Source organism: Culex quinquefasciatus, chromosome 2 (genome assembly GCF_015732765.1).
Source record: "Culex quinquefasciatus strain JHB chromosome 2, VPISU_Cqui_1.0_pri_paternal, whole genome shotgun sequence".
In the NCBI taxonomy this organism is placed as follows: Eukaryota; Metazoa; Arthropoda; class Insecta; order Diptera; family Culicidae; genus Culex; species Culex quinquefasciatus.
The window spans coordinates 203,854,878-203,868,973 of NC_051862.1; the positions used below are offsets into that span (position 1 = coordinate 203,854,878).

General features: G+C 33.7%; 1 protein-coding gene across 1 annotated transcript in view; it reads right to left on the minus strand.

Moving 5' to 3' along the window:
• LOC6054082 (facilitated trehalose transporter Tret1-2 homolog) overlaps nucleotides 1–9,494 on the minus strand; it is a 33,491-nt gene extending 23,997 nt beyond the window's left edge. Inside the window, exons 1-2 of the mRNA XM_038255147.1 lie at nucleotides 8,675–9,494; nucleotides 3,173–3,205 (exon numbers count right to left, since the gene is read on the minus strand). Of these exons, the coding sequence (XP_038111075.1) occupies nucleotides 3,173–3,205; nucleotides 8,675–8,688 (47 nt within the window). The 5' untranslated portion in view covers nucleotides 8,689–9,494. The remainder of the gene's footprint in view (nucleotides 1–3,172; nucleotides 3,206–8,674) is intronic.
• Nucleotides 9,495–14,096: the final 4,602 nt, after the last annotated feature.

A 14,096-nucleotide genomic window follows, 5' to 3' on the forward strand; every position in this document is an offset into this window, starting at 1 on the left:
TTTTATTTTGAGACTTATCACCTTTTCATTTTCTAGGAAACTTCGAGCATTATGCACGGAGTGCATAACTGGCAAAGGGAGCGCGTGGTCGTAAAACAATATTCGGAGAGAAAAGTGATTTTTTTTGTGTGTGCCTTTTGTTTCGCATTTTGTCGTGAATTGTGATATAGCTTTCGATAAAAACGATCCGAGTTCGTTAGGTTTATCGCGTAACAAAATTATTTTGATTCATCAAGAACGTCGTGTGGTGCGCGAGCCTTTTTTGTGTTGAAAAGACCTTCCCATAGCTCCGTAGCTCGGAGGGCTCGACGTCGGTTGTTTGTGTGTTAAGCCCTCTCCATAGCATCGTAGCTCGAGAGGCAACGAAAATCAATACCTTATCTAGCTAACAGAAAGAAGATAGGAAGGCACTTGATGATTGAGTTCGTCGCGTCTATTCCGTAACAAATTCATGAACTAAATGATTATATAATTACAAATCAGACTACGCTATCATTGCAGCATTGCGTTTAACACCTCATTTTATAAATAAATATTATTTGGTTTTATCTTTCCACAGCCGGCTGTCTAAGATTAAACCATTTCATTAAAAATTTAAAAACAGTTAAACGGGAAATGTCTCATCCGCAGCAACCGAGTGTTTACCTTGAGGATAAAATATAATACCTTTCAACAAACACAATGATTTTGGGTCGCATCATCATCTTCTATGATGAATCCTGACCAAACACCCTATCCTACTAACCAATTTTCAGGTTCCTGGCGCTCGTGGGGTGTAAGCACAGAGTAAATCAGCTGCCCTAGTAGCAACCTGCGCTAACTAACATTCCCGTACCTTAAAATCGAGATCTACAAACTGACATGGCGGGCGCCGTTGGTGGCCAATTACTGTTACCTATTCGCAACTGATCTTGTTTTGGAAGTCATGGTGTTTTATCTTTTCAGCGCATTCATACATGCTGTTGATAAGGGAAATACCACTTGATAGTCGAAGCCTATGATCAGTAGTGCTGAAAGGATATTACGGTTCTGTTCAGCAACGGAGAAGGACAACCATGGGTGGTCTCTCATGCTCATGCTCATGCTCATGCTCTAGGAAACTTCGAGCATTATGCACGGTTTGGAAGCTCAAACGTTGATCTAACTTTGGCTTAAAAATACATGTTGTAATAGAAATTTGGAGAAAAATGGTGCCAAAAGTAAAAATTATTTATGAAAAAGAATTAAATTCAAACAGAATGATATTAAATCAAACTGAACTTGGTAGAGAAGTGTTCAAAGAACATCAAAAAGTAGTTTTAAACAAATATTGTAAAGTTTCAAAAGTAAGTTAACTTTAAAGTTATATATATATTTCAATACTGATAAATAGATTGATAAAAAGTTCTCTAAGTGCTATGTTTTTTTTTTAATTACCAATAAAAATGATCTCAAATCGGAAAATGGACTTCACTATCGGATTAAAACACACGAAAAAAAAACTCTAAAATTTTACACTGAAAACAGCTAAAATTAGTTTCTATGTTACGGTTATGTTTTATATAACCAAAAATATAAAATAACTTCAGATTTATAGGCATTTTCATATTTCTTTTTAAATTTCTCGATTACATGTATAATTCTTTTAAAAGCAATTTGTAAATCTGCACAATACGTATTAATTGATTATTTTTTGTTATTTGTTTTATGAAAGATTGCAAAAATGATGCGTCGTTCCAGAGAGCGCCTAGGCGTAAATCTGGGTTGTAGTGTAATCTAATTAAAGCAAATCTAATCAACAAAAATTGAAATTTTTATGATTTCTAATAAATTTTGATCAAACATGAACCTTATTTAAAAAAAAAAATTACACGATTTTTTAATAGCTTTATTATTAAAAGTTAATAAACTTAGTTAAACAAACATTTCACTGTTCATTATTCTAATGAAACATTTAAAGAAACCTCACTTATGATCAATTTGACGATATTAATTTAATTTGCTCACTTTTCGGCTGACATTTGTGAGAATAATGTGACTTTAAAAATTACCCTGGTTAAAAAATTCAAAGAAAATATTTTTAATGCACCATAGAAAAAACATCCAAAAAACATACACAAAATGGAAATTGAGCAATCCAGCACAGTACATGTTTTTAAAATATAAATCATGAAACTGTCCTACCAGGATTAGTGCGCTGACCACGGGGACGCGCTGTCTTGTTTTTGCATGCTCATTTTCATTTCTTTTGTGTCGCTGTTTGTGTGCTTGGGTGCGTGGTTATTATATATAGGTGAAGGGATTTTATTAAATGATCATTATATTGCATTATTATATTTAATTGATTATATAACCACACTATATTTTACACTTAACAGATTATACAAAACACATATGAAACTGTAAACAGGAGCGTTTGGTACGGTATGTCCACGCATCTTTCCTCCCCTGTAGATTCTGTGAAATGTGCTCCGTTCACAGAATCTGTCTCTGCGGTTAATGCAACGCAGTAGGCCTGGCCACTTTAATTTATGCAATACATCTTCGGGGTTACTCAAGTGTACTGCAATAATTAATATTGACAAGAAAGAACTTGGGGCGTAATCTAACCTCAAGTTCTTCCAGGATGCTTTCTTCGGACTGGCTGTGCTTGTGTTCGATTAGATTAGATTAGAAATCATGAAACTGCCCTACCAGTTGAATAATATTAGAAAAAAGATTTCAAATCCTGTCAATGTCACCCTGGTTTACGGTACAAACTGATATTTGAATAGTTAAACGGTAATTTTTTATCAAACGCATATTGTTATTTGGTTTTATTTTTTGATAATTAGTATTTTTAATTACTTATTTAATTTGAATGTGATAAGATTATACAAATTCTCACATAGACATGAATTAATAAAAAAATCCTTGTCTTGGGGCACAATTTATGCTTAAAGGATATCGTAACACATAAAACAACACGTTTTCAAAATTATTCGAATGAATTTACAGTTTTAAATAGATTTATTTCAATTTAATAAACTGTGATGGAAAAATAAGAGAAATTCAACAAATATACTGATATATTTAAGATAGAAAAATGCTTGGTACTGATAGCATTTCTTTTGCAATATAAAAAAGCAAGTCATTGTCATTGTGAGTCAGTCGATGCATCATTCCGTTCATAGTACTCTCCATTACTACTTACCGTTGGTGAAGACTTAAAACACTCGATCCGATACTGAAACGATAGAAAAAAAAGAAAAGAAAAAACACATGAAATTTACATTCAATCACGGTGAGTTGTTTTTGTTTGTCTTGTTCTGAGGATGATTTCATTGATGATTCTGTTTTCTGTTTCCTGACTGACTGTTTGTAATCCTCCCCAAAGCCAAACTGTTGACCCAGTTCAACCCAGCTGCTGTTGCTGCGGCTGTTGCTGGCCATGAACAGCCATTTTCACGGTCCTTTACGGCTGAACTCACAAAGCAGTGACAGTCTGACTGTCGCCAACGACGGGTTCTCTTCTATATACGCTCTGTGGGAAAGCATTTTCTTTTTTTCCCCTGTTTTAAACGGAGAAAACTTTTCAAGGAAATAAGCTTCGGTTGTGATGTTGGCACGCATCTCAATGTAATAAATTTCTTTGAAATTGATTAGAAAAAGGTCCTTGCTGAAACTGTTGCTTTAGCAGTAGAAATCGCATAAAACCAATCAGTTTCTATTTACAAAGAATTTCAATTAACAAAGCAAATCGCGTTGACCCATTTCGAGTCGAAATACTTCGTCGAACGCAGATTGCCCTCCTTCTCTATCTAAAATTGTGTGTAACGAGAAATTGTCTGTTTTCGCAAAGCCGTCCAAAACAAAGTAATTCATCATCCCACGTGACGGTTTATTGCCTCTCTCTGCCTTGCTTGTTTTATTGGATTTCCCGGCTTTTGACTTTGGCAGCTACTCGTGGTGGGACGGAATGTAAATGTCAGATGGCAACGGGGCGGGGGTTTTCATCTTCAAAGCATTTAGAACTTCGCGTTACGAAGTAAACTTCCGAGAAGTCATGTTCGGGGGATGCTACTTGATTTGGGATGCTGACTTTGGGTTGGTTATTCCTTTTGAATTTTATGGGTTGATTGTTTTCGCGCAAAACCTTCAAAGTTAGCTTACTTATGTGTATTCAAATGAGAGAGAGAGATTTTATTACCACCTTGTACGACGACGCGCAGAGTGCTTGACACAAAATGGTCGTGGTATCTATTACAGGAGTTTTATGGGATCATTAAAATGTCCAAAACGGACAGTGACGATTGAGACTTTTTAATTGGTTGTAATGCAATTTACATTTATGCTCAAATTTTTCAAATAAATAAATATAAATATAAATAAATATAAATAAATATAAATATAAAATATTTGCAGACTTATGCTCTTTAGTCTATATCCCAAATGGCATTTTAATGTTTTATATTACCTTTTCAAATGTTAGGTTAGCTTTTTAGATCCTCGAATCCTCGAAAGCCCAACTAATAACCTTTCATTTGCGTTCATGAGTGCTGAAATCGGAAGTTATGATTTTTTGAAAAAAATGTGTTTTTTTTTGCGAAAATCGACGCAAATTGCCATTTTTTGATCACCCTAATCCGACGTAGGTTACCTTAATGAGCCAACACAAAATATAGGAGCAATTCTCCCCAAATTCTGGAAATGGATTATATTTGTATTATTTTAAAAAGTTCATACTTTTTGGGGGACTTCCCTGTGACCAAAGAAGCTATTTTGTGTCATTGGCTCAATACAAAAATGGTACGTAAATATATAAAAATCTTTATCTTATTAAGAAATTTTCTGATCGATTTGGAGTCTTCGGCAAAGTTGTTGGTAAGGATGAAGATTATTCAAAAAAACAACAGGTATAAGGTTTTTTCTTGCCAATTTTTTATGTAACTTATTTATTTGTTTTGAGTCTTAGATCCTGTGAAAAAAAAACAGAAAAAAATGACTACAGTTTTTAATGTTAAATGAAATTTGCATTCGGATCAAATATTCATTATTACGCCTTTTTCTAATGTGAGCTGATTCTAAAAAATATAAGATTTTTTATCGAGTAGATCTCAAAAATTTACAATTGTTTATTTTTTTTATATTTAAAATTGGACCGTTAATTGCTAAATGAGAATTTGAAAGTTTCAATTTTCCTTTTACTTTTTTCTTTACCTCCACCTCGAAAAAAAAAATTTCAAAAATGGTTACTCGAGAACATTATTTTTAAAAAATCTGAAAACTGCACATTTCAAGTTTTAATCATACTTTAAGTGGCTTTAACTTTAAAACGGTGCACATTATCAAAATTTCTGTAAATCACTTTTCGATTTAGCAATTCCAGCTCAAATCAGGAATTTTTCTGGTACTTTTGTACCCGACCTTCTCCGATTTCAATGAAACTTGGTAGACATGTTATACTAGACCTATCTAAGCTATTTTTGTGTGTATGGAGCCAATTGTACTCGAAAATAACATTTTAGAAGGGCGTAAGTTATTTAAATACATACCATCCTGCATTTTTCGTCAGTCTTTTAACATCTTAGGCTATTTCCTCACAAATTTTGAACGAAAAAACATCGTGACATCATAAAATTAAATTAAAAAAAAATCTCATTGAAATAGCGTGTATTTTTATTTCAGTGTTTTTTTTTTTCAAAAAGCCCGTCCAATTTCCTACAGTTTTTTGGTACGATGCAACGGCTTCGAGATATAGTAATTTTTAAATTGCAAAATACAAAAATATTAAAAATATTTAAATTACTTACGCTTTTCTGTTATTTTCGAGTACAATTGGCTCCATATAGGAGAAAATGGGGCAAGTGTAACAAGCTAAGGAAATGCTCGTTATAACCCATTAAAAACGTTAAAAAATCTGTCGGATTTTTTAGAATCATCTTATTCCAGGTCTTGACTGAGACTTTGATAGAACAAGTTTAAAAAAAATCTGTTTTTTAATGTAAAAAAATGATTTTAAAATTTTTGATTTTTTGTACGTTCTACTCAACTAGTGGGGCAAGACGAACAACCCGTTGGGGCAAGAGGAACAATGCATGAAAAAACATGCTAATTTACTAACAATTGAACTATTATCACTTAGATACATCAGATTAGGATGTATTTAAAACGTTTCTTTCATTTTTAGATTAAAAAAATAATATTTTACTATAGATTTAACAGTTTTTACGGAAAAAATATTACTTAGATGATACTTGTGATAAATAATAAATTTTCATGATATTATTATATCGTGTATGGACAATTTTTTAAACAATTGTTTATCAGATTTTAAGAACTTTTATGTATTTTTTCACAATAAAATATGTTGCTGCAGCAATTCGTAATTTTTTCCATACTAAAAATCCAGATGGTACACTTGACCCACTTAAACAAGATTTTTTAAAAGCTCTCTACTAGAGCGTCCAATTTCCCGTCCCGGGAAAAAAAATTCCCGGGAATTCCCGGGATTTACCGGAAAAAAATATTTCCCGTTTCCCGGGAAATTTGTAAATTTCCCGGGAATTCCCGAAATTCAAGCGAAAGCATACAATTTCATAACTTGTTGGAACAAATATTTTGAAAATGCTCTGAAAAAAAAAAATGAGGAAAAAAATCATCATTATTTTGTTTAATTATATTCATTGTTAAGTTCATATATGTATGAGATTATCAGAAATTTTGATATCGACATTTATTTTTGATGATATTAATTTCTGAATCAACTGAAAAAGGATCTTGCATAATGAAAATGATTTACTACAATATAGATATGATTTTTTTTTATAGAATTACTGGTGTTATTTCGTTAAAAAAATATATAGACCCCTTACTGCCAAAGTAAGATAGAGAGTTTTTTTTAACATTTTTTGTTTACTATGATCAAATGAGATGTTCGTACAATTTGAACTACGTTTTTGTGCCATGAAAAAACTTTCAAACGAGGTCAATTATAAACTTCAAAATCATGTGGTATAATGAAACCTTTAAAAAATCATTAAAAGACTACTTTGTATGGTTTGAGAGGTGTTAAAAAATTGAAAAAGTTATTTATTCAAAACTTGAAGTAAAACAAACACGAGAAGTATGGCTTTAAGGAAATAATAAAAATCTGTACCATTTTGTTGAAGAGCTGAAACCAGTATGACCTATTTTAGATAAGATATTTGTCATGAAAAAAATAATGTCTGCATGTTTTTTTTTCATTTCCAATATGGGTATTGGTCAAACCACACTCTCTCAAACAAGTTTAAAAGAATTGTGATTTTTGAATATGGATTCATTTTACTCACTTGATAAAAAATTACTTCCCATTAAAAAATACCTGAGATACTTTTTTGATTTATTGTACTTGATTTATTGCAATTTGAAAAAAAATATACACATTTTTTTTAGCTGTTTGATTTTTTACATGCATTCAAACAGTTATTAGACACTTATTTTAACCGTTAAAGTCGCTGTCCTTTACAATTTTTTGCATAATATTAATCAGAAACAAGTTCAGAAACAATTTTCAATATATTTAAAATTTCCCGGGAATTCCCGGGATTTCCCGGGAAATTGATTGAAAATTTCCCGTTTCCCGGGAAATCAGTAACTCCGGGAAATTGGACGCTCTACTCTCTACATAACCAAAACATAAATCATACTTTATAATACGTGCAAGTCATTGGTAGGGACACTACTGATCTAGGAAAAATATAATTTTGATAAAATGAGCCTTAAAACGAACCCTAAGCCTTATTTTGTACTTTCCAAATATTATAAGAAAACAAAGGTTTAAAAAAACTTAATTGAATCCTATTCCCCGTAACGTTTACGTCGTTTTGGCGGTTATGAATTGCTAGCAACAATTCCTCATACTGGAAATAATCAAAATTGTAAAAATTACGGCCTTACGAGCGATTGTTCCTCTTGCCCCATATGGTCGTCTTGCCCCACCTTCCCCTACACAAAAAGGGCTTATATCTAGCTTTTTAAGCGAAAATGGCGTTCGAATGGTGAAAGCCCGAAATGTCAAAATCACGCAGTGGTACCAATATTCCGAAAAAAGTGTGCCATGGCATGACAGCCGCATTTTTTTTCTAATGTTGGTGCTACTGCGCGATTTTGACATTTCGGTCGTTCAACATTCGAACGCCATCTTCGCTTAAAAAACTGGATAGGCCTAGGATAACATGTCTACAAAGTTTCATTGAACTCGGAGAGAGTCGGGTACAAAAGTACCAGTAAAATTCCTGATTTGAGAAATTAGATTAAAAACACAGTGACAGTGGCGAAACTTGTATGGGTTTTGCGCCAATAAAAAAATACAAATTAAATCCATTTCCAGAATTCGGGGAGAATTGCTTAAGATCAAAATGGTTCTAACTTATTTAATTTGATTTTTAGAAAGAAGTTTCCTAACTTTGTATGCTTCGTTGTTTTGAATGCACTTCCCTTGTTTCTCGTATATGTTTGGTATGATTCGGTCCTATTTTCAACCTTTTTGCAAATTCTCACAAATTTTTTTTTTTCAAATCGTTATATTGATGAGAAAATATTTTAAACAATTTTTTCATTTGAAAAAAATTCCCGACATCTAAAATATAGTTGTTGCAAATGTATATTCTTTGAAAATAAACTGAAGCAAGAAAAACTATTTTAAACTCCCGTCACAACCAAGGTACATTACCTCAACGGATCCATTGCTCTAAATTTGTTGTTGTCAGTCTAAAACCAGTCTTTTCCCTTCAAAAGGTGACTTCTCGCGTTCCGGAAAGAAACCCTCCCGCAAAACAAAAAAAAAAAACGGTTCCAAGGGCTCCAATTAATCAATATCGATTAGCTAATTTCGGTGGTAACTCGAACTTGTTTCCGCGCGCAAAACACTTTTTGCTGCCGTCGATCGTCGGTTGGCGGTTGATTGGGGTCGGGTTCAACCGCTCCAGCTCCAATTCACCACACCTGTTGATTGGCTTCAGCGTGTACTTTCACAGGTTTGTAGGTAGGCTGGCTTCGAGCTCTGACCTAATCTATTTTTTCCAAACAGCAATTTTTGTTTAGCTTCACTGGCGACTTTTTTTCGCTGCCACTTTGGTTTTAGCACAGGATTATACTGCAGACTCATACGCTAGGTTTCAACGGTTGGAGTTAATCACATGGTATGCCGGACGACTGTTGCACTCGCTCTCTAGACTCAACACAACCGGCTTCTTCTTCAGCTGGTCAGCTGTTGGAACGACGATTACACCTCACGTTTTTATGACATCAAACGAGTTAACTTATTTTTAATAACTGTTAAACCTTAACTTAATTTTAGTCACTTTAGCACACTTTTTATGACAAAATAAATACTTCAAATAAACTCAGAACCTTCCTGAACCATTAAGTTTTTTTTTTCACTTAGAACACTCAATTTTTGTTACGCACCGCACCGAGTACTGATCCGCCGTACCGAGGGAATTTTCCGACCATCCCAGCTGAGGGTTTGCATCACACTGAAAACGCCTCAGTTCGCGCGCGACTGCCAAAGCTGAACTGAGCAGAGTTGAGCTGAGAGCTCCCTCGGCTACAGCAGAAGAGAGACGACAACGCGCCAAGACCGTGGCAATAGGCGACGAACGGGACCGGTTTTGGTGATTCTCGGGGGTTTTTTTTCTGCACCATGCTCTATCATAGCGAGGGGAAAGAACTTTTGTGTTCCGGCGGGTTTTAGGGAAAGGGGCACGTGTTTGGGAAAATCAAAAGGAAACATAAATTTTCTTATTGCGTAATGGGATTTAACAGAAATGCGCAGTTATTTTTTGTGTGAGTGATAACAGAATTGCGTCTTGTGAAATTCAAATAGAATCGTTTAGAATTGTTTGAATCTTATAAAAAAAATTAAAAATCTTTTATAAACATAAACGTTTGACGAAATGATCGGTCAGGTAAATTTTTATCAAATTGAAATGCACAAAACTGTCCGAAATTTTCCCCGATTTAAATGGTACAAGAAACACAGACTCGATTATTCGAAGCCTCGATTGTCTGATGTTTCGATTATCCGAAGGTTTGTATGGGAATTCGGATAACACCGACCAACAAAATTTCTGCGCAGACTTAACTCGAGTGGAAGCATGAAGTTTAAGGTCCACAGACACTTTGCATGATTTTTTTTTGGATTGTAAGCAACGGAGAAACCCCCTAATTCTTCATTCAAACTTTGGAAAAACCCATTCGGCCCTGTTAAAATATTTTTGAAACATTCAAAATGCACCTGTTTCTGGGGATCTTAAACATCATGCTTCCCCTCGCACAGTCATTTTTGTCATTTTCTGTAGGTCAGTGTAATCAAATCACGAACAATTTTTTTTATTTTCTTGTTTTTAACATCAAATTTGAGTTCTGCGACCCCATTTTGGTTTGGACCCCAATTTTAATACAGTACATGTTCGGTAACTGGGCTGAGAACGTAGCCCAGTCACCGAATGCTGCTTGCTAACTGGGCTGAACGAAATATAACGAGGGGACCATCGATGCATAATATTTTCTTGATGAAATATTAAAAAAAAAGTTAATCAAATTTATTTACAATGCTTTCTTTTCATTTTAAATTAATTGTGATTTAAAACTAAAAAAAAGTTTGAAAAAGTTTTTTTTTATTATTGAACATAATTTTTGCATCCATTAACCCTTTGGTCATTTTGGTTTGTTTTGGTTTTTTGACGTTTGTCTGTTTTTTAACTGGACTACGGCCCAGTTATCGAGCGCCCAGTTAAAAAGCAGCCCAGTTAAACAACGGCCAGTTACCGAACAACTACTGTAGTTGATTGCCTAGTAAATATTGATAATGATATTGATTTTTGACGAATCTCTAAACCAAAAGTAATGAAACAATAATATCTATTTAAGAATTAGTTCTTATCAGTAAGCATTTGAACTAACATTACAAAACAAAGTAATCGTTTTAAAGAAATTTTTAAAATACCAATTAGTTTTAAAGTGAATTATTTAATTCACCCAAACGGCGGTCGCATATTTGTGATGCATGGCGGCATGAAAATATATCTGTCCTCATGCATTTTTTGTGATATAGGGGTATGACATTTTTTCCCGTTACCGACAATTATCGACATTACCGACGGCTGTTTGGTTGTATTTCACAAAAAAAAAAAACCTTTAACAGAACGAGGATTGAACCATCAACTTCTTGGTTGCTCGGGGACGGGCCAGCATTATATGTGTTGGTGAGAACTGCAGATCGCTGAAATGTTTACACGCGGGCAAAAATGATCTACGGGCTTGCTGCAAAAAATGTTATAAAATGTGACATTTTCTGCAGCTAATCCACTGTTGCAGATTTTGAGATATATTTTTCCTTTGGGTGTAGAAATTAAGGTTAAGTTTATGCCTATTTTGTGAACCTTTTAAGATTTTGTTGATATAAAACTAATTGTATAATCGGGATAGTATGGAAAACCCATACTTTGATCCCGATTATATGAAACAAATATCGTGTTAAAAATCTATCTTATCGTAACTATCTCTCGTAACACGTTCAAATGTGATTAAAACAGATAATTATGTCAAAATTTGCATCAAATATTTATTGAAGCTTTATTAAAATTGGAGGAATAATTTTTGAAAAATCGGTTTGCAACTATTTATCATTAAGATTGCACATAATTAAAAAAAAAATTACACTTTTTTACAAATTTTGTGTCATTCCTTCTAAAACATATTTAAAAAATACATTAAAAAAAAAACAATTTATGTACAACTTTGAAACTTTCATTATATTTGGAAATCATGATTTTTGAGGCACAAAGGTTGCATAGCATAGCATAGCATTGGTGTCTACCCGTAGCTGCTACTTCGTTATTGACCAGGACCCCCAAACATTGCTCCGTGGACCACAGATGAAAAGTAGGAACCAATCATCACCCCTTCGCAATTTTCAAAGGTCCCTATCATGCTGATCAATACCGACGCCGGCCACGACCAGAGGTAAGACACGGGGAAGTGGATGGGAATGTTAGTCCGATACTTGAGTGATGGGACCGCCAAATCGACTGCGTCTCCGACAAAGTATCACATGAGTTTTTAGGGGTTAGTAAGATGGATATGAGCTCAGGATTCACTGTGGTAGGTGATGCGACCATAAGAAATTTGTTTATCTGTTGAAATTTTAAAAATCTTAGGCAGCCGGCTGCGGAAAGATAGCTATCTAGGGATTTAAATATAGTATTAATTCGACCGCGATTCTCCAGAAATTCTCCGTCGGCGTGCCTTCCGATCAACGGTGATGTAGGAAGGGCTTCATTTATTGAAATGATATAGAAAGGGCTTAATCCAGCAATACGACTTGCTAGTCTCAAAAAAAATAGGTACGTTTTTATAGAAAACTATAAATAGAGAACAACACAAAAGAACTCATCGGCCAACGAACGCGAGTGGAAAAAAAAACAATGAAAAAAAAAGAAGGTAAAAAAAACAGAACTGCGCGTCCCGAAAAGCACCACACTACTGATGCCATTATTTAATTATAATAGCCAATCACCCCATGCACTCGAACAGCGACACAAAAGAGACGGAAAATAACACGAAAAAACAGGACTGCGCGTCCACACAGGCACCGCACTACTGATCGATTTTTGAGGCACAAAGGTTGCAATGAAAAGTAGAGAAATAACATTTATGTTGGTATTTTTTCTGATTTTGATAAAACTAAACCAATTAATTGAAGGCTTTTTCGTTTATTTTTTAGTTTTCTTATATTTTGTTTTTTTGTTAGTTTTATAGATTGAAACAAAACAAACAAACAGCTCATAAAAAAGCAAGGCAATCCACTTTAACGACCCCTGGGTCTTTTGTGGTCTCTGTTGCAAGTTACTGCTAGGCGTCCTCTGTGCATTTCTTGGCGTCCGAAGGTTATGTGTGGTGAGTCAGCCCGCAAACTCATGTGAGCTTCAAATTTGGCGCGCCAATTAAAAACTTTGAGCACCCCTGGACTACGCAGTAAAACTAGTCACAATTTAAAAATTTACAACGAGTTCCTAATCATTATTTGATTAATAAAATTAAAAAAAAAGTCATCTTACATAATTTTAAATTGAATTTGTTGTTTTATTTGATACGGTACTTTCAAAGTATAAAACTAAGTAACCAAGTTTAATACATACATTAATATTAACTGAATTAAAAGCTAAATGGAGTCTACAAATTCAAACTTAAATGTGAACACGTGCCAACGCTAAGTATAAACACTAAAATGGCTACTAAACCACCCAGAGAGCCCGATAATGTGGTTTTCACGATGTTTCTTTTAGTGCGGTTAACCATCGGGTTCGTTCGAACTCCAAGCAAGAGATTTACTATTCGCTCTCCTGGAGAGAGTAATTGATGGAGAGTTCGCCCAACTGCAAAAACTGGCAAAATACACCCCAATCACATCACATGTGTTGTGGGATTGTGCATTGTGTGGCGGGCAGTACTTATCGAGCTAAGTGTTTGGTTAGTTAGTATGATATACTAGCTATAGCAAGCGCACATGTTGCTGCTCTTGGATTATGGAGAATGATAGTAAATGTGAGTGGCGTGCAGTTTTACTTCTTTTTTTTCTATATCACTATACTTTTATGCCCGGCCTGTTATCGACAGTTTATTGTCGGAATTTCATGAATCATAACGGCAAGTAGAGTGACGAATGTGTTGCTTGTTCATGTACCCAACTACAGAGTATATTTTTGCTTTGATATTTCTTTTTTTTTTGTATTCAAAATAAACATTGATATAAATACCTGTATGGTTCATTTAAGAAATAGGAAAAAATATGATCATTAAAACTAAAAAAAAGTTTAATTGATATGCCTATAAATAAACCTGAATCTTAAACTAAAAAGGCTAGTTATTTCTAAACTAAAAACTAAAAACTAAAAACTAAAAACTAAAAACTAAAAACTAAAAACTAAAAACTAAAAACTAAAAACTAAAAACTAAAAACTAAAAACTAAAAACTAAAAACTAAAAACTAAAAACTAAAAACTAAAAACTAAAAACTAAAAACTAAAAACTAAAAACTAAAAACTAAAAACTAAAAACTAAAAACTAAAAACTAAAAACTAAAAACTAAA